Genomic DNA, 25,911 nt, shown 5'->3' with positions numbered 1-25,911 from the left:
ACCCCACATCCCCTAGCCTTTGAAGAGCTTTACATGAGGACGTCTGCAAGCCAGCTGGTAGTCTGAGACGACTGCAAACGAGTGAAAGGCACGGAATGAAAATGGCACACGAATCACTGCAAGGCACAAGCAGGAAGGACATCAGAGAGGACGGTGGTTTGCACATGAAGCAGAGATGGACAAACACTGGCAGATCTGAGAAGCCCTGAGAGGCCAGCCAGGCAGGACTGAGTGTGGCCTTTCCCTCTGTGGTGCAGGGGTGCGGCAGTGGGGGTGGGAGGTACTCACAGCTGACCTGGGAGCCCAGCTTGTGCTCCCAGACTGCGTGCAGCTGCTGATACTCCTGCTGCGCGAGCTCCAAGCGCTGCTGCTTCACCTGGTAGATCTCCTTCTGCGCGCTCAAGGCCTCCTGGGCCACCACCAGGTAATCCTTCAGCATGTGCTCCTGCTCCTGCCGCCATTGCACCCGGGGGTCCTCGATCTGAGTGGTTTCTGGAACAGACCCCAGAGACCCCAGGTCAACACCTCACCAATACATGTTGGGTTGGTGGCCTATAGCATCCACTACCAGAAACAGAGTATCATGATAAAAGCGGATGGGTAAAACTTACCTGTTAAGCAACAGAGACTCTCTACTTGGATTAAGCAAACACAGTATAAACCAGAATTAATTTCCATACCCAAAGCCAGTCAGTCTCACAGTAGCAGGGAGAAGGGCCAGGTTTGAGTTCTAATCTAGACAGAGGCTCAAGGATATTACAGATCCTTAAGGTCATCTGTTTTGGTAATGAGAAAAGAAAAATCGAACAAAATAATATTTTAGAGGCTGTGAAAAATAGGGACCTGTTCCCTGCTGGAAATGTAAATTAGTAACAGATTTAGAAGAGGACTATCTAATGATGCAAATTAAGAGTCTTGAAATATGGGGGCACCTGGGTGGCTAAGTCGGTTAAGCGTCCGACTTCAGCTCAGGTCCTGATCTCACAGTTCGTGGGTTCGGGCCCCGCGTCGGGCTCTGTGCTGACTGCCAGCTCAGAGCCTGGAGCCTGCTTCAGAGTCTGTGTCTCTCTCTCTCTCTCTGACCCTCCCCTGCTCACTCTGTCTCTCTCTCTCTCAGAAATAAATAAAAAATTAAAAAAAAAGAGTCTTGAAATATGAATACCCTTTGACCAATAATTCCCCCATAGTACTGACCAATAATTTCCCCACAGTAATTTATTACCAAATGTAATAAAAAATTCAGGCAGAGATGCCTTTGTACCACCTTGTGATAAGTGCTGAAAAGTACAACAAGCACTGATTTAACATCTCCTCTATGCCAAGCCCTGTTTTAACTACTGTCCAGCTCATTGCACCTTCCATCCTCACACTAACCCTAAAAGTAGATTTTGTTATGACCCCCAATACATGAAAGAGAAAATCTAGACACAGATTAAATACTTGCTCAAGGTCACATGAAAATAACTGGTCCAGTAAGTCTGCTATATTTATGTAACACACTGCCACAGCCACTAAAAATAGTGTCTTCAAAGAAATATGAATGAAACAGAGAGAGGCCTATGATATACAAGTGAGTGGAGGTGCAGAGGGCAAAAGTGCACAAGTAATGTTGTGTTTATCGAAATAATATGTACATTCTCAAAAAGATTAGGAGAACGCTTAGTAAATTATCAACAGCAGATTGCCTTGGTGGTAGGAGGTTTTTTCATTCTTTTTCGAAAAAACATATGCAACAAATATGTACAGTGATCATCTGAAGAAAGTCAAAACCCCAAAAAACAGACACTTTATTTAAAGTTTTTTTTCAAAGCTTATTTATTTAGAGAGAGAGAGACAGAGAGAAAGAGAAAGAGAATCCCAAGCAGGCTACAGGTTGTTAGCGTAGAGCCTGATGCAGGGTTTGAACTCACGAACTGTGAGATCATCACCTAAGCCAAAACCAAGAGTTGGACACTTAACCAAGTGAGCCACCCAGGTGCCCCAAGATAGACATTTTAAAAAGAAGGGATAGCTAACACCTGAATAGACGTGAAAGAGATCAAAGCAATGTCAAAGAATGGATGCCCATCAACTGCCAACCCTTCAGCCATTTTCCAGCTGGTGGGTGGGGCTTGGGAGGCGGAATGACACACCAGAAACTGTAATTGTGGCCGTGTGGTGAATCCAGCCAGTGGAGAGGTTTTGCTTAACTAAAAGTGTTTTATTAATTTCAACTTGGTTACTAGTATATAAATATAGGGAACTTTAAACATTATAATTCTGATCTCTGGTTTTTCAGAAGATCTGGCCATGCGGAGTCCACAGTTTGCCACTGACCCAAGTACTCCATCAATCTGCTAGTCTGCTTCATTCATTTATGTCATGGGTCTGACTCTTGGGGAATTTGTTTTTGCCTCATTTTGTAGGCCCTATAGCTCCCATTCCTCCTGAACAGGCCCAAATGAGCATTTCCAATGAAAGAAAGAAGGTATAGGGAGAATGATCACAGAAGCAGCAGGGCCAAGTTATCATCCCTGCCAGTAACTGCTGTGTTACAATGGGCAGGTTGCTTAACCACTCTGAATCTACTTCTGTAATTGTTAAAGAAGATAACAGGCCCAGCTCCTGTTTCTAGGAAGCTCTAAAGCACTTCTGCCCAGGTAAAGTAAACAAGTGTTGGTGGGAGTAAAGCCCAAACTATTTACTGGGACCAATTTTTTAATTGTCTGTGAAGAGCAATTCTTTAAGCTCTTCCTCTTCCCTTTCTCTGGGAAAGAAAACAAGGTCTAAACAATGCTGGCAGGAGCCATAAGATTGCTTCTGATAAGGAACATTTACAACCCTTCTACCAGGAAAGGAGGAGGAATATTTGCAAGAAAAGATTAAAAAGGGGAGCATTTAGGGTATCTGGGTGGCTTTGTTGGTTAAGCGTCCCACTTTGGCTAAGGTCATGATCTCCTGGTCCATGAGTTTGAGCCCCGTGTTGGGCTCTGTGCTGACAGCTCAGAGCCTGGAGCCTGGAGTCGGCTTCAGATTCTATGTCTCCCTCTGTCTCTGCCCCTCCCCCACTCACGCTCTGTCTCTTAAAAATAAACAAACATAGAAAATAAAAAAGTAGAAAGGGGAGCATTTTATAAAGATGGGCCCCATGTGGACACCCTCAGAGTCAGGGACTCCTGAGTGCCCGAGCGTTAGCCTCAGACCTCTAGCTGACAGAATCCACGGAAAAGAAACAGTTGGTCATGGCCAGGCTGGAGATGCTTTCTAAAATTTGTAAATTTTTAAAGTTTACATTTTTGGGGGGAAATACCAAAAAAGAGGAAAATCTCACAATTCTACCACCGCAAATTTATAAAATAAGAAGTGAGAGTTTCCATGTCTCGAATCCTACTCCTCATAGGTAACCACTGCTAGGAGTCTCACACACTAAGAGGTATTGCCCTCTAATTATACATAAATCTGTTTATACATATGTGTCTGTATACAGAAACTTATTTTTAATGCAACATGGCCCCATGTCACATATACTGGTCTGTAATTTGCTTTCATCTGCAAACAATAGACCATGTTCATCCTTCCTTGTGGGTGAAGATTTACCTCTAGTCTTTTATTTTTTTTTTTAGTTTTATTACTGTTTTTCTTTATTTTTTAATTTTTTATTTACCTTGATTGTTTAAATGGTTGCATAGTATTCCATGGAATGGGATTGGGCGGTATTTATGGTAGGGTATTAGTGGTTTCCCAGACTTCTATTGGGAAATATCTGGATTGTTTTCAGTTCTTTTGCTATTACAAACAATGCTGCAATGACAACTGTTAAAAAAACATACTTCTGTTAACTTGTATGATTAATTCTGCAGGATACACATCTTAACAGAGGGACTACTGGTCAGAGGGTTTACTTTAACAGATATAACCAAATTACCTTTCAAAAGGTTGTACCAATACTTATTCTCACAAACAGCCTATGAAAGTACCTTTCCCCCAGATTCTCAGAAAAACTGCTTAAAAAAATGTTGGTACTTCATCCAGTAATTTTGGGTCCTGGCAGTATATTGGAATCAGCTGAGGCGCTACAAAAAAGCAAAAACACAAAAAAGCCTGAACCCTGCCCCAGAACACTTACATCAGAATTCCTAGGAGTGGCACCCAGGCACTAGACTTGTGAAAGCTTCTCCAGGTGACTTTGATAGACAAACATGGCTGAGAAGCCTTGACTGCAAACTTAGAATCACTTGGGGAAATTTTAACATTCCTGATGCCCAGGCCCCACCCCTGGATCAATTAGATCAGAATCTCTGGGGTTGGGAATGAGGCAATGGTGACTTGCAAAGCTCCCCAAATATTCCATGTGCCACCAAGGTGAAAACCATTCTTTCAGAGGTGACAGCACAGATGGGCTGATGCTCATGGAAGCTGGCAGGCAAGGCTGGCAGGGGTGATGCTGAGCTCCAGGTGGGATGTCCTGCCAGAGGGCTGGCGGGGACTCGGGGCCCGTGACCAGCAGCAAGGGCACACCTGGATGGACCCTCCCCAGTGCGCTCCATTTAGTAGCGCCCTCCCTGGGGCCGAGACCCTGTACTCCTTGGGGTGTAAAAGTAAGGGAGAGCCTTAATTGAAGGCTGGCTCAGCTACCATTTTGGGGGCCCAGTCTCTTTCGTAGTAGAAACCAACACAGATAGATGAACGCACACGTAGACAAACAACACGATACTCCATATCAGAACACTGGTTTCAACCAGGCTACACGTTGGAAATACCCCAGAGATTTCCACTCAGTTGGTCTACAGTATGAAGTGGGCATCAATGTATGGCTTAAATCAGCTTTATTAAGGCAAAATTTAAATACAATCAAGTGCAGGCAGTGTGTATAGTTCAATATGTTTTGACAAATGTGTACACAATAAACCATCACTTGAATCAATGTGTAAAATGTTCCCTTTACCTCAACAATCCCTGTATCTTCCTCAGTTACCCCCACCCACCTCCTCCCTCCTCTTCCACCTGTTTAGGACTTCCTATGGATGGATGCAGGTAGTGTATGCTCTCTGGGCCTTGCATAAGGCTTCAAGGTTCATTTGTTATTGTATCAGTGACTTGCTTCTTATTACTGCTGAATAATATTCTATTGTATGAATGTATCACAATTCACTTATTGATAAACTTTTAGGTGGTCTCTGGTTTGGTATTATCATGAAAAGCTGTAATGCACCAATGCATGCACAAATCTTTGTATGCACATATGTTTCCATTTCTCCTAGGCAAAATTATCCAGCGATGGAATTGCCGGGTTGTCTTGTAAGCATATGTTGAGTTTTATAAAAAAAAATAATAATCTGGCAGCCTGGGGTGCCTGGGTGGCTCAGCCAGTTAAGTGTGCAGCTTTGGCTCAGGTTATGATCTCATGGTTCATACGTTCAAGCCCTGCATCGGGCTCTCTGCTGTCAGCAGAGAACGGACTTCAGATCTCTATCTGCCCCGCCCCCCACCACCTCCCCTCCATCTTTCAAAAATAAACATTTAAAAAAATGGAAAACTGTTTTCCAAAATGGCTGTTCCAATTTACATTCTCACCACTAATGTAGTAGAGCTCCAGTCCTCCACATTCTTGCCGACCACTGGTATTGTTAATCTTCTTCATTTCAGTCATTATAGTGGGTATGCTTTGGTACCTCCCTGTAGCTTTAATCTGCATTTTGCTAAGGACTGATGATGAAAGTATACTTTTATGTATCCATTGGCCATTTGTATGTCTTTAGTGAAGTGTTTTTTAAATCTCTTGCTTAGATTTTTTATTGGGTTGTTGGGCTTCTTACTATTTTAAGATGGGAGTCCTTTTATATATTCTTGATATAGGTCCTTTGTTAGATCTAAGTATTGTTAACTATTTTTTCCTTATCTGTGGCTTACCTTTTCATTTTCTTAATGGTGTCTTTTGAACAACAAGAGATTTGAATTCAATGAGGCCCCATTCATCAATTTTTCTTTTATAGTTAGTGGTTTTGGGGGTCCTGTCCAAAAAAAAAAAAATCTTTGCTGCTCTACAATCTTGAAGATTTTTCTCTTATGTTTTTTTCTAAATGTTCTCTAGTTTTCCCTTTTATGTTTGGGTCTATGGTCATTTTGAGTTTACTTTTATGTATGGTGAGGCAGGGACAGAAGTGAGGTGTATTTTTTTCCACGTGGGCCAGCAGCTGTTGAAAAGATGGTCCTTTACGACACCGGGCTTTTCAAAAGTTCCCAGGGATGTCTATGGAGTTGTGTTAGTTAACAGCCTTTGTCCTGCCTCAGTCACACTCTGAGAGGGTCCCCCCAGACCCAGCCTCTTCTGCTGGTACTCCCCTTCCTGAGTCCATCACATCTGAATAGATGCCTTTACACCAGGCAGCATCCTTGAGATCACCTTGGCTAGCTGTTTTTTAGTTCTCATTTTTTAATTAAAGCTGTAGAAGGACATAGTTGAATCACTGAGCATATTACAAACCTGGGTACATAAAACATCATTACCACATCCTCTTTCCTCTCAGGTTCTCCTCCCCAGAAGGTAGCTACTGCCAACAAACACTTAGCTGACTGAGCGCAGCCATCGTTGAGAACCCCTTCTCTATCCTCCTTCATGCTCCAAACCTCCATCGACAAACACATTCCACACACATTCTCTACACTCACACGCTCTGCAAATATTCAACACACCACCTCCTCTACACACCACACACCCACTTTCTACACACACCACATACACACCCACATGGCTAATGCTATTGCATTCTCCAAGGGCTTTAACAACAATTGTCTTAAAAACAGCTGAACATCTGGAGACGCCCCAACTTTGTTACTATGCAAAAGAATGCAAATGAAAAGCAGTGAAGCAACAGTTTAAACCTGTGATGAGTTTATCAAAAAATAAAGAAATGAAAATCGCCCCATACTGATCAAGGTCTGAGGAAAAAAGTACCCTTCCTGCCTGTGACAATGCAGGCTGATACAATCTTTTGGAAGTACTTATCAATCTAGGAAGGAATATGGACCAGAAGTCTCAACAGTGTTCATAACCTCTTGCTTAGTAATCCTATATTTGGAAATATAACCTTAGGAAATTGTCACAAAGGAGATGAGCAATATGAATAAAGATTCTCCCCCTACTGTTATTTATTTATAACAAAGAGATGGAAATAATGCAGGAGGTCAGCAATTGGGGCAATTATGGTGCATTTGTTTTATGTGTTAAAATGTATTGCTACATCCAATTGATGTATGAAAAATGATAATATGAAGACTATGTGGCATCTCTCAAATACTCATGAAACAGTATGAAGGGAAAACAGTAGAACACATAATCTGATCCCTGATTAAAATCATCTAATCAAGGGTATCTAGGCTGCTCGGTTGGTTAAGTGTCTAACTCTTGATTTCGGCTCAGGTCATGATCTCATGGTTTTTGAGTTCGAGCCCCAGAATCGGGCTCTGTGCTGACAATGTAGAGCCTGTTTGGGATTCTCTCTCCCTCTCTCTCTGCCCCTCCCCTGCTCACATGCACTCTCTCTCTCTCAAAATAAATAAACAAAAAAACACCCCAAAACACAAAAAGCATCTAATCATGAGGGATGGAAACTTGGAAACAGTCTGTGGGAGTAGTGAACACTGACACCTAAAATAACGAAATGGGTTACATTTTGGAAATAGTTGTCTATATTTGCTGGTTCTCACTCTTTTGTCTGTCTGTCTGTCTATCTATCTATCTATCTATCTATCTATCTATCTATCTATCTATTTATATTGATATTTAGAGAGAGAGTGTGTAAGTGGAGGTGAGGGGCAGAGGGAGAAGGAGAGAGAATCCGAAACAGACTCCATGCTCAGCGTGGAGCCTGACATGAGACTCAATCCCATGACCCTGAGATCATGACCTGAGCTACTGACTGAGCCATCTGGGTACTTCTCCCCCACCCCTATCCCCTATCTTCTCTCAGACTCACTCCAGTCAGGCCTTTGCCCCCGAGTCATTGTCCAAAGCTTTCCTCCAAAGTTGGGTCCATCTCAGTCTTCATACCTTACCCATCAGAAGCATCTGACAGGGCAACGACCCTCTCTTCTACATGCTTCCTTCAGGACAGCCTGGTTTTCCTCCTGCCTTTCTGATCACTCCTCAGGTTTTTCTCCTCTCTGCACCCCCTTACAGTCGGAGGACCCCAAAGCTCATTCCTTGTTCCTCTTCTCTTTGATTTACTCTTTTGGTGATCTCAGCTAGCTACATGTCTTTAAATACTACCTATATGCCAACAACTCCCAAATAACTAGCTTTAGCCCAGGTCTCTTATCCAGACTCCAGATTCCTCTATCAAACAGACCAGTAACATCTTAGATGTGTAACAGGCATGGAAGACACAACACGTCCAAATTTATTTTCCTCCCTCTATCCAATACTCTAGTTTTTTCCATTCAATCAATGGCAACTCCATCCTGCCAGATACTTAGGCCCCATGAGGGTCATTCATTCCTCTTTATTTCATGCTCCATATGCTATCTACCAAGAAATCCTGTTGGCTCTACCTTGAAAATACATCCACATCTGGCCACTTATTGCTATCTCCACCATCATAGCCTTGGTCTGGGGCACTGTCCTCTGTCACCTGGATGACTGCAATCATCTCTCACAAGCTTTTCTGCTTCTGTCCTTGCCCCACTATGGTCTATTCTCAGCAAAGCAGTCAGAGTGGCCCTTTTAAGACATAAAGCAGATTATGCCACTCATCAGCTGAAAACTCCAATGGCTCTCATCTCGCATGGAGTAAAACACCCCATCTATGCCCTGCAACTCTCTGGCCCAATGTCCTTCTCCCAGCTTCCTCACTCACTCTGCTGTGTGCACATTTGCCTCCTTATCATCCCCATGCAAGCTAAACATGGCCACAACTCAGAGTTCTTGCTCTATCAATTCTCTACCTGAAAGGCCCCCTTATCTCCCTCAAGTCTTAGCTCATATCTCATTTCCTCAACCAGGTCTTCTTCCTGAAGACAATGGCCACTGTCCTTCCCCACCACCCTCTAATTCACCCCAGCACATCTCAGCCCACACTCTGCTTTCTCTTTCTCCCGTAATACTCTAATTGTCTAATATACTACATAATCTGCTTATTTGTATTGTTTATTTTTTGGCTCTTCTGCCAAAATGAAAGTTCTATAAGGGCAAGAATCATTGCCATTGCAAAAACTCTCATGTATCCCAAGTTCTGAGAACAGTGCCTGGAACATTATAGGTGGTCAGAGAATATGTGCTGAATGAATGAATGCTGGATGGTAGATTTAACCCATTCAATTCTCTTGTGTCTATAACTTGAGAGGTAGTTTCAGTCCATGAACAATACACACACACACAGAGAACTGGTCTGAGTTCCTGGCTCTGAATGCTTGGGCCTTGAGGGTGGAGGGCCTCCCACCATCTGTATCACTGCAGGGGCTCCATCTGCAGAAGGTGGTGCCCTTCATCCAAGGAGGACACCTTCAAAGAAAAGGCACCCAGTGGCCCAAGAGTTGGTAAAACTATCAGATAGAATTCTTCCTACTGTGGCTTCCATTTACTCACCTGCCCATACATTCCATTTCTAGTATCATCCCCTCAAGAATAAACTCTGCCACTGCCTGCTACTCTTTCGTCTCTTCTATTTCTTCAACAACTCCCAGAAGCATCTTAAAATCTTGCTCTCACCACCAGATTTTAATGAGGGGGATGAACTCAGCAATTAGACACATGGAGTGGAATGGTTTGGGTCCCTGTACATCACTGTTGAACCCAGCATACCGTGCAGCCCTCCAAGCATTAACCTCATTCCCTGTACACACTCAATTAGGCATATTTACTTCTAATTCTCCAGCATGCAATCGTGAGCGCTAATAAAAACCTCTGCTACCCCCAACAACGCAATTAATGCCATTAGCTGTCTCATAGAAACTTGTCTACACTTTGGTGCTGACGAAGTCTGCTCATTCATCCATTTAGTCATGAATTCATGCACGTATGCCTTTTCCTATTTAGCAAAGGTCAAATGTATACCTACTATGTGCCTTACAGAGCACAGGCCTGGGGCCAGCATGATGAATTAGACATTGCCCTGCTTTACAACAGGCAAACGGTTATACCACAGAGTGTTGAGGGGCATGACAGAGGCATGGCCAGGTACTACTGAACCTAGAGGAGAAAGCGAATGGGGGAGCACATTTCGGCTCCCAGGCAGCAGTTCAAATCCCAGCTCTGCCATGATTTAGCCCTTACTGTCAAGCAGTCAGTGATGACCTTTAAGTTGCATTTATACGATGGGGGTAATCATCCTAACACCCCTCAGGGGAGCTTGGAGGATTAAGTGAGACGATGCCTATCCAGTGTCCATCCCAGCACATGGCACAGAATATATGGTCAGTAAACAGAGGCTACTAGGATCTCATGCCCTATTCTCAGCCTTCAGGCTTGGCCAGGGCATTCCACTCTCCTCTCTTCTGACAGGACAAAGGGGATCTTACACTTCAGATGGTTGGAAGTGAGACAGGCATGGACAAATGGAGCAGCAAATTTCAGAGGACAGGACATAGTCTTGGCCAGGAAGGTGTACAAGGAATGAAGCCCAAATACACATTAACTCTCCCTGGCTGAGGGACTATGACCTGGGTTCCTTCACCTGTTAGACAACATGCTTGTCCCTTTTTCAACCTATTCTTGCATCATAGTCCCAAAGACAAAGACATTAGGAATCTTTACTCTGGATCAGGATACTTGGATCATAGACATGAAGCGAAGGCCAGCTGACCACTATGATGAGCTAGGGACACTCACAACTGATACCAATCCACTATGGACACACATGAATGCATGCTGCTAGGGACATGCTAAGGCTCTGGCTGCTCCAAAGTGGCCTGGTAATGACAATGACACATCTGCCTTATATGGCAAAAAAACTGAATGCACAAAATTTGATATATACTAAAGAAAAGAATATATGCATATACACACAAACATACAATTGGAACATTTCTGGAATGATACCCAAGAAATTATTAGCAGTGGCTGTTTCTGTAAAATTGGGGAGATGGGTTGTGAGGGGAGAGTTTTAGATTCTATTTAAAATCCTTCTAAATGGTTATTTTGTATGAGCATACATTATCTATCTATATCTACATCGACATCTCCATTTCACTCTATATAAAACAAAACACAATCTGGCTTCAAGAGCCTTTGCCGGCAGCTCTTTCAGACTTGGGCGAGGTGGGTGTGGAGGTAGAGGGATGGGGGGTTAGGATGGGGAAGGGAGGCTGGCCAGGAACTTACTGGTATTGTGGTCTATGAAGTAGTCTCCGACCTGCGGGTCATATGCCTCTTCCCATCCTAGTGGCAACTCATCACTAATGCAGTCAGCAAAGGTGAGCGGTTTGGTATACCTGGCAAGGGAGAAGAGAGACACACTCCATCAGCCCACGGTCCCCACAGCCCTACAACTTCCTCCTTCTCTCAGCTCCCTGCTCCTCTGGGTTGGCCCAGCAAAGCCACAGACTTTGCACTGACCCCAGCTCTGCTGTCTCCACGGCCCCCAGGAAAGAGAGGGCATGGCTGCAGCAGCAGGATTAGGTCACCTAGGAGGAGGTAGGGGTTGTGCCTTCCAGGCCCAACTTTGCCACTGATTTGGGAATGATGTGAGTAAGTCAGCTTCCTTCTCTGGGCCTCTGTTTCTGCATCTCTGAGGGGTTTGCTGAAAAGGGCTGCAGCGCTCACTGCTTCTTCATCTGTGACTCATTTGCCCGCCCCACCCCCAGTCTTCATCCTGGCTCTACCCCATGCCTGTCATGCCCACCTGACCTCTGGAAAGCTGGCCTTTCTATTCTAGCAGCATCTAGAAGAGCAGATGTTTCATCCTTACCCATTTGGCCAAAATCAGTATTAGCTTTTTTTTTTTTCCTACTTTCCACTTTTTTTTTTTTTTTTTACAAATAGTTTATTGTCAAATTAGTTTCCACATAACACCCAGTGCTCATCCCTACAAGTGCCCTCCTCCATGCCCATCCCCCCTCCCCCCACATCCATCAGTCCTCAGTTTTTGTCAGCATTCAAGAAAAATCAGTATTAGCTTCTTGAGCTGGTTCCCAAATGCCTACACCTACCTCCTTCCTTCCCTAGATAATCCAGATCAAATGGATCTTTTGGGGAAAAACCACTCTCTGAGACCCCATTTTGGTGTACACTGGTGGTAATCACCCACTTGCTGGCTAAGTCAGACAGACCAATTATGCAACTAAATGAACAAAGGCCTGTCAAGGCTGGAAAAGAGCACAAACCATTGGTGAAGCATTTCAGCTGGAGTGCAAGGAGCTACAAACCTAGATATATAGCCAATCAGCCTGAGTGGCCCTTCCAGAGCCCCTTTGATTTTTCCCATTACTGCCTCTGCTTAAAACACATACTCAGATGTCCTTCCTCTTCTGTCTGCTCCCACGTCCTCACAGTCCTGGAAGGCCACATGGCTCTGTTTTGCACCCTTTGGATATGGTAGCAAGCTTACATGCAACAGGACAGGAAGAAAACAGACTGAAACGGGGTCTAGGATTTCTGTGCTGACAGCACAGAGCCTGCCTGGGATTCCCTGTCTTCCTCTCTCTCTGCTCCTTCCCTCGCCCTCTCAAAAATAAACATTTAAAAATGTACATATGGGAGAGAAAACTGAAAGAGCCATGGGTGGACAGGACATGGTGTGTCCATGTGCCATTATATATCCAAGGTCAGGTAGGTTGTGAAAAATACCTACTGAATAAATGAAGAATCCAAAAGCTTCTGTTAGTCAGTAATTTACTGCTGTGTTGTGGGAGACGATAAGAATGAGGCTAGAGGTAAATATGATATACAAAAGACTAAGCACCATCAAATAAGGATTTAATAAGCATCACTTATATTGGCTGTGTGGGTTTGGCAACTTATTTGACTTCTTTTAACCTCAGTATTTGTATCTGAAAAGTGGGGACAATAATGACAACTGTCCAGGTTGTTGGTTAGGTTAAATAATGTTGTGTTTTAAGAGCACTTAGCACAGATCTTGATGTGAATGAGTGCTCAGAAAACATTAGTTATTGTTATCCCATTTCCCAGAAGGGGAAACTGAGGCTAAGAAAGACTAAATGACATTCTCTAAGTCAATGACAAAACTGGGATTTCAAGCAAGGAAATGTGTCTCCAGAGCTCCTGCTGTGAGCTGAAGGGTTCTTTTGAAAGTTGCCATCTTCAGTGCATCTCCTGAGCCCCATGGAAAAATCACAAGCCACTGCCTCAGAGTCAAAGCAGGAAAAAATGGAGAAGACACACAGGTGATGGGGACTTTCCTCACTGAAGAATGCTCTTTGTTTAGGTACACCTGTGACAGTCTGGGTACAGGCCCTGCAAAGCTGTCTTCAGCCCACACCACCACCACCACCGCATGCCCTGCCCAGACTTCAGAAACAAAAGGCCACATCTCACAGGGCCTCCCCCTCCTCAAACCTCACCAAGTGGTTGTCCCTTACAGAGAATGAAGACCAGTGAAATCCAAGAGCCAAATCTCATCCAACATCATTTTATGCAGCAAATCTTTGAAAGAGCCTCTGAAGAAAAAGTCTACACACAGGCATACCCCTCCACAAAGAGTTGCTCTCTTACTGAGGACAGAAAAATCAGTGAGGGGCCAGGAATGCTGCAGTCGGACCTCTTTTGCTGACTCCTTCCTCTCTCTGCCCTCTGCCCTGAAAGCTTCACCTGCTAGCCTGGCTGCAGAGATACGAATCCTGTTATATATACCTTTTGCAACCCAGAAAGCCAAGGAAATATGTCCCTTTCTGACAGTTCCCCTGGATCATCACCTCTCAAAATTCTTCCCTAGGGATTAATGGTTTCATCAATGGTGCATCGAAGCAACAGATTCCCGTCTCCCCCACAACTGGTGCTCGATAAATATTTCTGGAATGGGTGACTACAATAATGAATATGTAGGAATGAAAAATTATGATGTATTTTTCTATATTTTGCTAATATGGAAGGATGCTCTCAATATATTATGAGAACAACAACACTGTTGAAAGAGAAAATCTACACAATTCTGCTACTGTATATTTTGCCTAAAAGTGTGTGTGTGCGAGTATGTGTGCACGTGTGCATGTGAGTGCAGAAGAGAAACTGGGTGCTCACTTCGGCAGCACATATGGAAGAGAAACTAGAAAGATGCACATTAAAATGTTATATCGGTACACAGATTTTAATGTATTTTTTTTTTACTAATTTCTCTGTTATGTTCGTATATCAGTGTAATCAAAACATTTAATAATGGCTAAATCTAAGCCTAGAAAGCAAGTTATATATGTCATGTTCTCTCCCTGGGTTGTAGGCACTATTACTCTATTTTACAAATGTGAAAACATGCTCAACATCACACAATAAACCACAGAGGTATAACCTGAAGCCCCACCACCTGATCCCCAAACCTGAGCTTTGCTAATAAAAATTAACAAGACCAAGTAAGTCTCAGAACAATCTGGAACACAAAGTAGGCTATGCCAGAGATAGAGATCACAGCTCTGGACCGTCAGGGACAAATCTGAAGTAGGCAAAAGGCACTGGAACTTTGGCATATTTGCACCTTCAGTCACCTGTGCCTTGGTACAAAGATGTTCAACATGTTGGATAATCCACAGCTGCTTAATGAAAAGACAATCAAATGTTTCAAAGTCGTCCAAGTCATCAATAGCAGTGATTCACTGAATGCTCTGTGAGGATGAGGACTGGAGATGGGGCAGGTCTGAAACACCAAAATGCATCACTTTTCCCAGCCTTTGACTCTGAGAAGTCAGAACAGAGATAAATAGTAATTGCAAGCAATATAATGTGACTGTCATGGGGTATCCTACAGGAGGGCTGAGAGGTAGACTTCCACTTGCCATGAATGCAGAAATTGTGCCCATCTTGGATAAAGAAGAGTGAGTCAAGAGGGCGCCCAAAGACAGAAAGAGAGGGCATGGAGAAAGGCAGGCTCTCATTCGATATTCAGGGTTTCCCCTCAATGCAATCTTGGGGGAAAAGCCAGAGTGCTGATATCCTGGCTCCCAGAGCTCTTCCATGGGAAAGAGAAAAGCTTCTATTGGGAGACTTTGCAACTTACAAGAAATCTGGACAGCAAGATTCTCTCTGGAACAAATGCCAAGGAGGAGATGAATTATTCAGTGTGCAGCAACGTGTCATTCAGAGAATCAGGATGGAGAAGTGTTTTTAGCTGCACAAAAATTTAAACACACACACACACACACACACACACACACACACACACACGTATATGCACGTGCACACATTCAGTCTTCCTGCCAGAGAGAAGAATGGTCTGTTTAAACCAGTTCCCCCTGGGAAACTGTGGGTGCTTCTCTGGTCTGCAATGTTTCCCCTTGGGCAAGTGCCAAGAATGTGAGCTGGGAAGAGATGTCCGCTTTCAGATGTGGCCCAGATTTGGGGGCTTGCCTGGAACTCCCAGCCCCCAACCTCTGATGAAGCGATTCACCCCATTTCAGCTTCAGGGCAGTCTCCAGCCTCACGTCCTGGGCTACTGAACACCCCAATCATGAAATTGAAATGCTCCAAGTGCTGGAGGGGTGAGAGGGAAGAGGGCCAAGCAAAAAACTAGTTCTGCCTCTTCTTAATTACAAATCTCTGAAGGAACACAAACATTCCTGAATGTTTCACAACAGGCCCTCCTGGAAAAGCGGCCCGGATGTGTCACCTTGGAGACAGGTAGGCTCTGCCAGGATCACCCTATAGGGAGCACACTACAGGGAGTGCATGAGCACACCTGTCCAGGAACACAGGCTCCTTGCCCTCCTCCCAGGTTCGCATCGCTTGCCTATGGTCTGTGGGAGAGGCTCCCAGATTGCCATGGCTGGCATTCGGTATTCAGACGGTGCATCCCTTTTAAGCAGGCAGCTCAGAGAAGGAACGGAAGACCTTTTGCCAAGTCTAACACTGGGTGGTGATTCTCTGGGGGCCGAAGAACGCGTAGCATATCTTTCATGTTCCTAATGCTTCCCCAGCAATCCGAATGCTTCCCACAGTAACCTCTTTATGGCCGTCCAGCAGGATGCTGACCCCCGACTGGGCTCTCTCCGAGGGCCAGCTGGGCGGGATCACTTTCTAAAGGGCCCTCCAGATTCTAAGCCAAGAACTGTCCAAACTTTCAGCGGAACCTCTCCTTCCCGCCCAGGCAGGATGAACCAGCCGGCTCCTCCGCCCCGGGGTGTTTCACAAGCATAGTTCCCATAGCTTAGATTGCACAACTCCTGACTTCGCAGCCTCACCTCCAGGCTGCTGCAGAGCAGAGCCTCAGTTCCAAGCTGCACCTTCACTTTTGCACCTTGAAGTCTGAGGTGGGTAGGAAGAAAGTGCAATGTTTGAAGCTCTCCTTCCTTCCTTTAATTCAGTTCCATTCAAATACCTTCATTCATATGTCTAACAAATCTGGGGATGATAAAAACGAGCATCTCAGAGCTTGTTAGGAGGGCTGTGCACACAGAACACAGCTGCATCTTCCTAAATGTCAACTGCAGAAGTGGACGAGACAGACAGAGACATGTCCTTGCATTCTAGTCAGAGACACACCCCAACCAGGAAGCAAGTCACCGAAATCATGTCAGAGATTCATGCTATTCAGAAAATACAACAAGGGGGTGGGGGTGGAAGAGAGTGAGTGTGAAGGGAAGCCTCTTGCAGAAGGTGATCTTTGAGCAGAGAGACCCAATGGTGGGAAGCAACAGGAAGGGCCATTTGGGGGCGGGACAATGTTGATAAGTTTAAGGGGGAATAAAGGCCTCATAATATACCTTTAGGTTATAAGTATGGGGTGGGGGCAGAGGGATGAAGAGGATGGGCTTTTAGGGCTCTGGGACCCCTGGTTAAGTACCATCCCTGTGCCAAGTTGCAGAAGGTGACCTAGAGAAGCTCCCTGCCTCACTTTCTGCTTTTCTTCTCTCTCCCTCCTGTCCATAAGTCCTTCAAGCAACACATATTTACTGCATGGACACAGAAGCCTAGTCTCATGCCAAACACGATGAGGGCTCCAACACTTGCATAAGCCTTGTTTCTGCCTTCAGGAGAAGTGGATCTAGCCAGGGAGCCAAGGCTTACCTTAAAACAGGCAGTGACCCATCCCCATGGCATTTGGTGATTGCATACGGAGTGGCTATGCCACCCGGGGCTGTGAACCACAGGCAATTAGAGGACGTAGGGATGGTTAATAAGCTGCTAGGTCAGCTGTTCAGACGTGAAAGGCCAAGGGGTTGGGAGACGACTGGGGCAACAGAGTGACATCAGGAAAGGCTGGAGGAGGCAGGAAGGAAGAAGAAGGTGGTAGGCTTCACAGTTCCTGGGGAGACAGGTCAGCTGCTACCCACAAAGGCTCAGGAACCCATGTTGGTCTGAAACCTTTGCTCCACCTCTTCCACAACCATGGGTGTGCTATGTAACCTCTTTAGGAGGAGTCTCCTTCTCTGTGAAACTCAGAGTCCCAATCTCATAAGGGCGTGGTGGGGATCAAACAAGATAACCCATATAAAGTGCTTTGCACAGGGCCTGGCATGCAATAAGCTCTCAGTCACTGTGGGTTGTTAACGGGATCTGTTGAGAAGCTTTCTGCTCTGTGCATCATGAGAATCATGTTGCCTTTCCTCTTAGGTGGTCAGATGTGTTCATCATCATCATCATCATCACCATCATTCTTTATCCCAAGAGATACCCATGGCAGCTAAAACTCTCAGGCTCTATAGTCAGCCACCTGTGTCCCCAAGCAGGCACTGTCACTTGCTTTTTGTCATTGGGCATGAACCCTAACCCGCCTGAATTTGCTTCTTTGTCTGTACAGTGGGGATGTGCACAGTGATGACCTAATTAAGATGAGCTGTGCTGAGCCCATTGCATACAGGGCTTCAACCAACATTAGCTGGTATTATGAGTTAGGTTTTCTATCCCTAGTTCCATAATGGGGAAATTGAGGCAAAATAATCGTCCAGGTTAATAGTCAATACACCCTGCACTGTACCCCACAGCTTCCTTTCCAGGAGGGGCTGAGACTACAGACACTCTTTTTTGGAAATTAAACCACAGGAGTTAGAAGATGGCAGCTGGAGTGGGTTTGTCTCTCACAATCTGCTGTCTGGAGGAGGTGTTTACACCAGGAACTCCCTGGCTCTCCCTCTCTTAAACAATTCCCTCCCTTCCTCCCTCCACTCCCAAAACACCTGTCTCAACATTCTGGTGTTTTTACCCCCAGACCTCTTTGCTTCCCTACTTTGGTTGGGCTGGTTTATCCAGAAGCTTTCTTGGCCTAGTTACTCACTCCCATTCCTGGAACTCTTTTATGGGGAAAAAGACTGGGAAGGGTCAAAGCAGGATGGAAGGTTCCAGACTGCTCTTCATGCTCCCCTCTCCTTTTTAGGTTGCCCCCTTCCCATACACACCAGTGGCTCACCCCCCTGCTAAATACTGTCTTCACTCTGCCCCCACTGAGTTCTTGGGGCCATACCCTTGCCCTACCTCCGTCCCCAGGTCTCTAGGTCTAACCATTCCCCAATTCCCTCCAGCTTACTGACACAGTGCTGCTGTGGGTAATTTCCTGAAATCCATGCTGCTACCCCTCTGCGTACCACTTGCATTAGAGTAGGCATGGCAGCTTGACTACTAGAAGGCCAAATTCAGCCTAGAACCTGTAGTAGCTTGTTTTAGTAGTAGCCTGTAGCACTTTGTTTTAAAAGTGGAATTAGCAATGACTTTTGGGGGCAGCACTCTTATTGAACACAGTACCCTGCTCTATAACATGTCATTCCAACTTTTGTCTTACCAAAAGGCAGCACAGAGTAATAGTTGAGAGCACAGGGCTCTGGGGCTAGACCCCTGGGTTTGAATCCAGGCTCTGCCATTTTCAAGCTGTATGATCTTGGGCAAGACACTTAAACTCTCTGTAGTTCAGCTTTCAAATTTCAAAAACAGAAAAAATAATAATGTATTTATTGGACACTGTGTGCCAGGAGCTCTTCCACGCACTTTATGTATATTAACTTACTTGGCCCTCATAACTACCCTTTTAGGTAGGTACCTTTCAGACCTACTTCATGGTGTTGAGAATTAAATGAGATAATGCATAAAACAGAACTGTGGAATACAGTGACTAAATGTGAGCGATTCATTATCATCTTCATTGCTGTCCAAATGAGGCCTCTAATGCAGAGGTATAAATGAATGATAAAACTCAAAAGGACGTCTGGAATCTGACAAACCAACCCTCTTGTTCTACTGATAAGAAAACTGAGACACATAGAAAAAAGACTTGTCCAGAGCCACCCAAGAACCCAGCAGCAGGGCAGGTCTGAGACTAAAACCTGAAATCAACCCCAGGCCTGCATCACACTCATGACACCAAGAGATCAAGCCAACCTGGTGTTGAGTTTGGCTCCATATGCAGCGAATATGTGAATATCCTACAAGATATAATTAGTGATAGCATTTTCTGGGCTAACTAACCCTGTAAAACTAAAAGGAGAATTACCACTTGGCAAGAACCCATATGAAACTATGAAGCTCCCACTCATGGAGAGACAAAGCTGGGAGATGGGCCCTTCATTTAGCCCATTTCCTCATTAGAGGGTAATTTCCTGAAAGCTCAATGTCACAACAGAACAGGGCACCTGCTTCATGTATTTGTCCCTCACCCCAGGTCCACCTCAGCTTCATCCTCATTCCTGAATTGGAGCTAGGCTAAGGCAGTTCTGTGCCCTATAGAAAGGGCCAGTTCTATCCTTCTTAGCTGTGTAAACTTAGCCTATTCCTTCCCCAGCTCTGAGCCCCAGTTTCCCCATAGCTATAAAACAGTTAAGAAAGTCTGCCTTGCAGGGTTCTTGCAGATGCTAAATGAATTAGAACATGAGAATGACTCAACACAGCACTTGGCATGTAATTCTGGGTAGGTATGCAGAGCTCCTCCTTTCGGTAGTTGGAACCTTGAGGGCACTCACCCCCCAGCTCCACTCCTGTTCCCATGAGCTAGGTTTCTCCTATGAGCTAGGGGTCTCCCCAGGTGCTCTAGCTCTAAGAGCAGAGGCCACAGTCCACGCTTCCCTGGAATTTGTCCATTCCTCTGTTCCATGAGCTCTGACCCTCACCCCACCCATGCAGGCCTGAAGAGCTAGTCCTTCTAGAATTGGTTATGAAGGCTTCTCTGATATCCTGCCTTGACCTGTGGCCCCTTCCATGACAGCACAGCTTATAACACTGGAAGGGAAGCGACGAGATCTGGGTTTGAATCTTGATGCTGCCATTAGATTAGCCTTGGAGGAAGAAGACAGGCTTCCTACCCTTTTGGGGCTTCCCATCTGCAAAACAAGGAGTTGGAATATGGTATCTCTAAGGCCCCCTTTGCAGTTTTAGCCTTCATAATCTAATATTTGGCTGCCTGTCCGAAAGTTCAAGAGTATTGTATGGTTGCAATGAAACAAGAATGAAAACATCTCTTGCTGAAGGCCTGTTAAGTATGTAGCAATGGACCATATGCTCTATATAAAGTAAATTGTTTCCTTCATCCTTACAACATTTCTGTGAGGCAGGTATTGCCACCTTTATTTATCCAACAAAGAAGCCAATGCTGCATCATTATTACCACCACCATGATCATCAAGGCTAAATTTTGTTGAGGGTTTACAAAGTACCAGGCACTATTCAGGCTCCTGTGCATAGACTATATTTCAATGATTCTAAGTCTCACATTTAAAAATACATTTTAACATCTCTGAAATTGGGATGGGTGTTGCCACTCCTTACTGACATCTTCCACTGTCAGCCAGGCTGCAGTCCTGTTGGAGATGCTTCTGCCTGTGTACAGACATCAAAGATGTCATGGGCTTGGGATAAGATCCCAGAGACAACAGTGGAGCACTTTTATCCCCTAGAAACCAAATGGTTGTGGGGCAGGGTTGAGGAGGCAGTGACCAGACATGTTTAGCAACATTCCCCAAGCAGGAGTGCAAAGTAGGCTAACTCTACATGATTGCCTAGCTGGCTTCAGAGCTCAGCACCAAAGCCTTTGACTTCCTCTGTGGGTCCTTATAACAAGGCTGTATCACCAACACTTTGCGGGTAACAAGGATGCTATTCAAAGCACAGACACCAATAATTTTGAGTTAGAAGTGACTCCAAAGAATTGGATTCATGAAACTAACACAACACTATGTGCTAACCATACTGGAATTAAAAGAAAAGAAATTAAAAGAAAAAAAGAATTGGATTTGGAATAAGAAGATGTTTTAGGAACCCTGGAGCTTTATCTACTGAGGTTTTGTTTTTTGCATGTATAAGTGACATGTGAGTTAAAAAAAATCTAAGTTTGAAAGATCTATTTCAATAAGTATGAGATAAGTGTTTTATTTAATTTTAAAACACTGGATTATAATTTAATTGGAAGCATTTTTCTTTTCTTAGTGGCACATAAAATAATGGTACTTCTTAAAAAAACAATGTATTGATTTGTAATAGCCCCAAGCTGGGAACAACCTAAATGTCCATTAATAGTTGAATGGATAGGCAAATGTAATATCATATAATGGAATACTACTCAGTAATAAAAAGAAACAAAACTGGTAACCCATCAACAACATACATGAATCTCAGAAACATTATGCTGGGTATAAGTCGGGGAAACAGAGATTATACTATGTGAGTCCATTTATATAAAATTCTGGAAAACAAAAAATAACCTATAGGGACAGAAACCAAATCCGTGGTTTCCTGGGGATCCGAACGGAGAGAGAGACGGGTTACAAAGGGGCACAGAGATGGAAATGTTTGTTATACTGATTATGAAGATGGGTTCACAGATGTACATATACATGTCAAAACTCATCAAATTGCACTCTGTAAGTACGTACCATTTAGTGTGTTTCAATAATTAATTTCTCAATAAAGTTGTAAAGAAAAAAATAAAGAAAAATCCCATATTAAATGCAATAGAATCATAACTTATTAAAGGTAAACTTATAAGTACTATTATCAGTTCCATTTTACAGATGTGGAAATTGAGGCATAGAGAGGTGAGCTGATACACCCAGCAACACTTAGCTAGTTGAGAGGTAAATCCAACTGACCTTAATTCTAAGCTCTGCCACTGAGTGACGGCAGCCATGTCCCTTTCCCATCCTGGGCCACTATTTCCCCATCCCTACCATGAAAAGATGACACAGTAATTGCTAAGGGGCTTTTCAGTACTGAGTTTCCAAGACTGCCCTAAGTACTTGTCCAAGGTCACACAGCCACAAATGAGGAGATTCTCCTGGGCACCCAGGTTTCCTGACTCCTCCCCCAGTTTCCAGGGTCTATAGTCACTCATTCTATGAGCACCCCTTCTGACATCTCCTTATTATATACAGCAGTGGTTCTCAACCTTGAGCTGTAGCAGAAGCCTCTAGAAGGCTTGGTAACCAACAGATTGTTGCAATACACCCCGGCCCCCCCTCCCCCCAGTTTCTGATTCAATAGGTTTCTGATTCTGGGCAGGACTGATAATTTGCATTTGCAACAAACTCCCATGTAATGCTGATATTGCTGGTCCTGGTATCATACTTAGGGCCCACTGGTATATAGCATCCCCTACCTCATAACTGCAGGGACTTTTTTTTTTTTTTTAAGTTTTATTTATTTAGAGAGTGGGGAAGGACAGAGAGAGAGAAAGAGAATCCCAAGCAGGCTCCACAATCAGCACAAAGCCACACATAGAGCCTGACATGGAGCTCAAACCCACATACTGTGAGATCATGACCTGAGCTGAAATCAAGAGCTGGAAGCCTAACTGACCAAACCACCCACGTGCCTGATAACTGTAAGAACTTTAAAGAATGGTATCCAACCCTGTGTTCAAGAAATGCCTTCTCTTCTCTGTGGAAGCTTTCTGCCTCCCGTCCCACTCTGCAGGGCCTGGTCACGGTCACCTAGCCTCTTCCAGAACACAGCCATATAGGCAATCTGTATCATCCCTTTGCCAGTGTTTGCGGAGTTCCTGTCCCAAACAGTGTCTTACCTGAGGTCCCACAGCCAGTGAGCACAGAGCCAGCATTTGAATCTGATCCAGGAACTCAGGTTCTTAACTACTGGGCTGGTCTATTTGTAGTAGGCCCTCAGTGAGCATCATTTTCTTTCCTATTTATTTCACATAAAATGGCCTTTTTCCTTTTGTATCCCTTTGCAGATAGAAGGCCAATTAGGGCTGGGGGCTGGGGTGGGGGCAGTTGGCAGTACCTGGCCTGCCAGCTCTATAGGACCCTGGTTCCACAGGTGCAGGACTAGACGACAGAGCCCACTGGCCCTATCTCTGCAACTATCAAGGGTCTTCTGGTCAAGCACCCTTTGTGTTTTCAGATTGATAGCTGTCATCTCATGCTATAGCCCACACAACTTCTATCAGCCTAGGCCCTCCATACTCTGCATCTCACTATCTCTTGCTGTCCCTGTACACATATATCAGGGGCTCCAAAAACCTGGCTTCCAACCATCCCTCTTCTCCAAGTCTTTCCACCAGGACCACTAAAAGAAGCCTTTTCAAAGCTGAGCCATATATTTCACACTAGAGGTGACCTGCCAAAGCCCCGGGGGGACATGACTCTGCCCCCTGCACCCCCGAACACTATCCTAGGGGCAGCAGAGCCAGGGCAGTTTCCTGCGTGGCCCACCTAGGCAGGTAGGACCTTCTGAATATCTCTCCTAGATACTGCCGCTGGATGGTCTAGGAAAGCCCGAGTCAGATGGCCTGGCCGTGTCTGAGAATATGCCGACTGCATCACAGTGAGCAGACTGATCTAGCCCAGAAGCTCACCTTGTCTGTCCATCTAACCGCTACTTCCTTATTTTCCAAGATCACAGAGGACTACAGTAACTGACTACAAAGGAGCCCTGCATAGGAGTTGAAAAGAAAATGGTTTTCACCTCTGGGAAATAGGACTTTCTTTAAGGATTTATTTTCCTCTCATCATTTCTTTTTTAAAGAAGAAGATAAATAGAATGTTGTTCCCTGAAGAAAAGCCCTACCTGCAAGTGAACGTTCAACACCAAAGTGTTCTGAGCTGAAGACAGCTGAATTAAAGTCAGCAGCGAAACAAATAAGCAATTAAAACAGCTATTTCAGGAAGCCCTGGAAAGAAGCAGATACAATATGAATTATTCATTCATACTGCCAGGATGACTTCTGGGCATTGTCTTCTGTGCTCTGTTCTCTTGCTCTTGTTCATTCAGCCATTCAAGCACAGACAGGGGACACAATACCCCAGCCCTGGGACACGAGTGCTCGAGCGCGTGTACACGCACACATACTCCCCACAAGGAGGCCAGGTGGCCACTCCAGATGGTGAGCCACGCTGAAAAGAAACCCACAGGTTGGCAGTCGTCTTCAGCTCCTGTGCCAGGGGAGAATGTATGAATATCCAACTGGCCCAAGAGGATTGTGGGGAGAGGAAGGGAGAGGGAGAGAGGTGTCACAAAAGATCACCTGCACAGTCCAAGAGAGACTATATACAGTGTTATTCCACAAGCTTCCTCACTGCTTTGAGACTGGTCTGGGGGCTTTAAAGGCAGTGGGCAGGATCTGGGACATCAGCTGATCCCTACCCTGTGCCCGCCTAAGGTCTGGACATCAAAGGGTGCATCCAGCTGGCTTGATGGAAGGGCTCCATCTGTACTCTAAAGTCATCAGTCCTTCCTGCCTGACTATAGGAGAAGCTCTGCTATGTATCTTCTATCCATCTAGGTGACCTTGATCAAGTCCTTTCCTTGGGCCTCCTTTTCCCCATCACTGAAACAAGGGGGACAGACTCCATGTCAACCAAACCCTTCCAGGTCTGGCATTTCATGGTGCCATTTTGCAAGAAAATCTAATATCTGAAGGTGAATGCTCCTCTGTAAGGGCCCAGTGTCAAAACCTTCAGAGAATAATAAGACTAGCACATGCTCAGTCCCTTACATGTATGACATGGCATTAAACTCTCACAACAAGCCACTTAAGTGGCTATGATAATCCCCTGGCATAAATGAGAGGAGCCTTAGAGAATGACATGAAGTTGCCCAAAACTACTCAGCTGTTAAGAGGCAGATTGAGGATCTGAATTTAGATCTTAATTCAGAAAATGAGCAGAGATCATAGACTACACCACTGGGTGTCCAGAAGAGGGAATTTTTAAAATACCATGAAATTTAAAACTATCCCCCATAGGTTTAAATAATAAAGTCTGGTAAGAAGGGGGGAAAAATAAGGAAAAGTGGTAAGAAGGGAAAATAAAAGTTATTTTTACCCCAGCTACAAACTGGAAATTGGGAGTTTTGTTGGGAAAACCACAGGTGAGGCTGTGGAAGACAAGGAGGAAAAGAACTGTGATTTAGGTAAACTAAAAGAGACACTCACCTTGGAGCCCTGGGAACAGAAGCCAAGGCTGATGACTGATAAAACGGGAGTCAGAGAAGCACCTGATTGCTCAAAGAGAAGGGGCCTAACTTGTCTTGCTGTTTTCAGCCAACACAGGTGGAACGTTTTATGCACCTGTGTTCAATGCAGCATTATTTATCATACAAAAACGATGGACACAGCCTCAAAATTGATAGGGAATGAATGGTTGGTAATAACCATTTGACGCAACTGTTTGAAACGTTTCTCATGAAGCATTTTGGATGATAGAGGAAAAATGCTTATATTACAGAATTTAAGAAGAGATTAAAAAGCAGGATACAAAACTGTGCAGGCAAGGCTACTGGGAGGCTTAGTCGGTTAAGCGTCTGACTTCAGCTCAGGTCATGATCTCACTGTTTGGGAGCTGGAGCCCCGTGTCAGTCTCTGTGCTGACGACTCAGCCTGGAGCCTGCTTCAGATTCTGTCT

At 44.7% G+C, this 25,911-nt stretch overlaps 1 protein-coding gene across 2 annotated transcripts in view; it reads right to left on the bottom strand.

Moving 5' to 3' along the window:
- Positions 1 to 25,911, bottom strand: part of WWC1 (WW and C2 domain containing 1) — a 154,956-nt gene that overhangs the window by 69,050 nt on the left and 59,995 nt on the right. For both annotated transcript variants that reach the window (XM_039247661.1, XM_039247662.1), the window contains exons 2-3: positions 11,297 to 11,406; positions 289 to 492 (exon numbers count right to left, since the gene is read on the bottom strand). In XM_039247661.1, coding sequence (XP_039103592.1) covers positions 289 to 492; positions 11,297 to 11,406 — 314 coding nt within the window. The remainder of the gene's footprint in view (positions 1 to 288; positions 493 to 11,296; positions 11,407 to 25,911) is intronic.

Source organism: Hyaena hyaena, unplaced genomic scaffold (genome assembly GCF_003009895.1).
Source record: "Hyaena hyaena isolate Hyena2069 unplaced genomic scaffold, ASM300989v1 scaffold_300, whole genome shotgun sequence".
In the NCBI taxonomy this organism is placed as follows: domain Eukaryota; kingdom Metazoa; phylum Chordata; class Mammalia; order Carnivora; family Hyaenidae; genus Hyaena; species Hyaena hyaena.
Note: the sequence above shows the minus strand (reverse complement) of the source record. Positions and strands in the feature narration are given on the sequence as shown.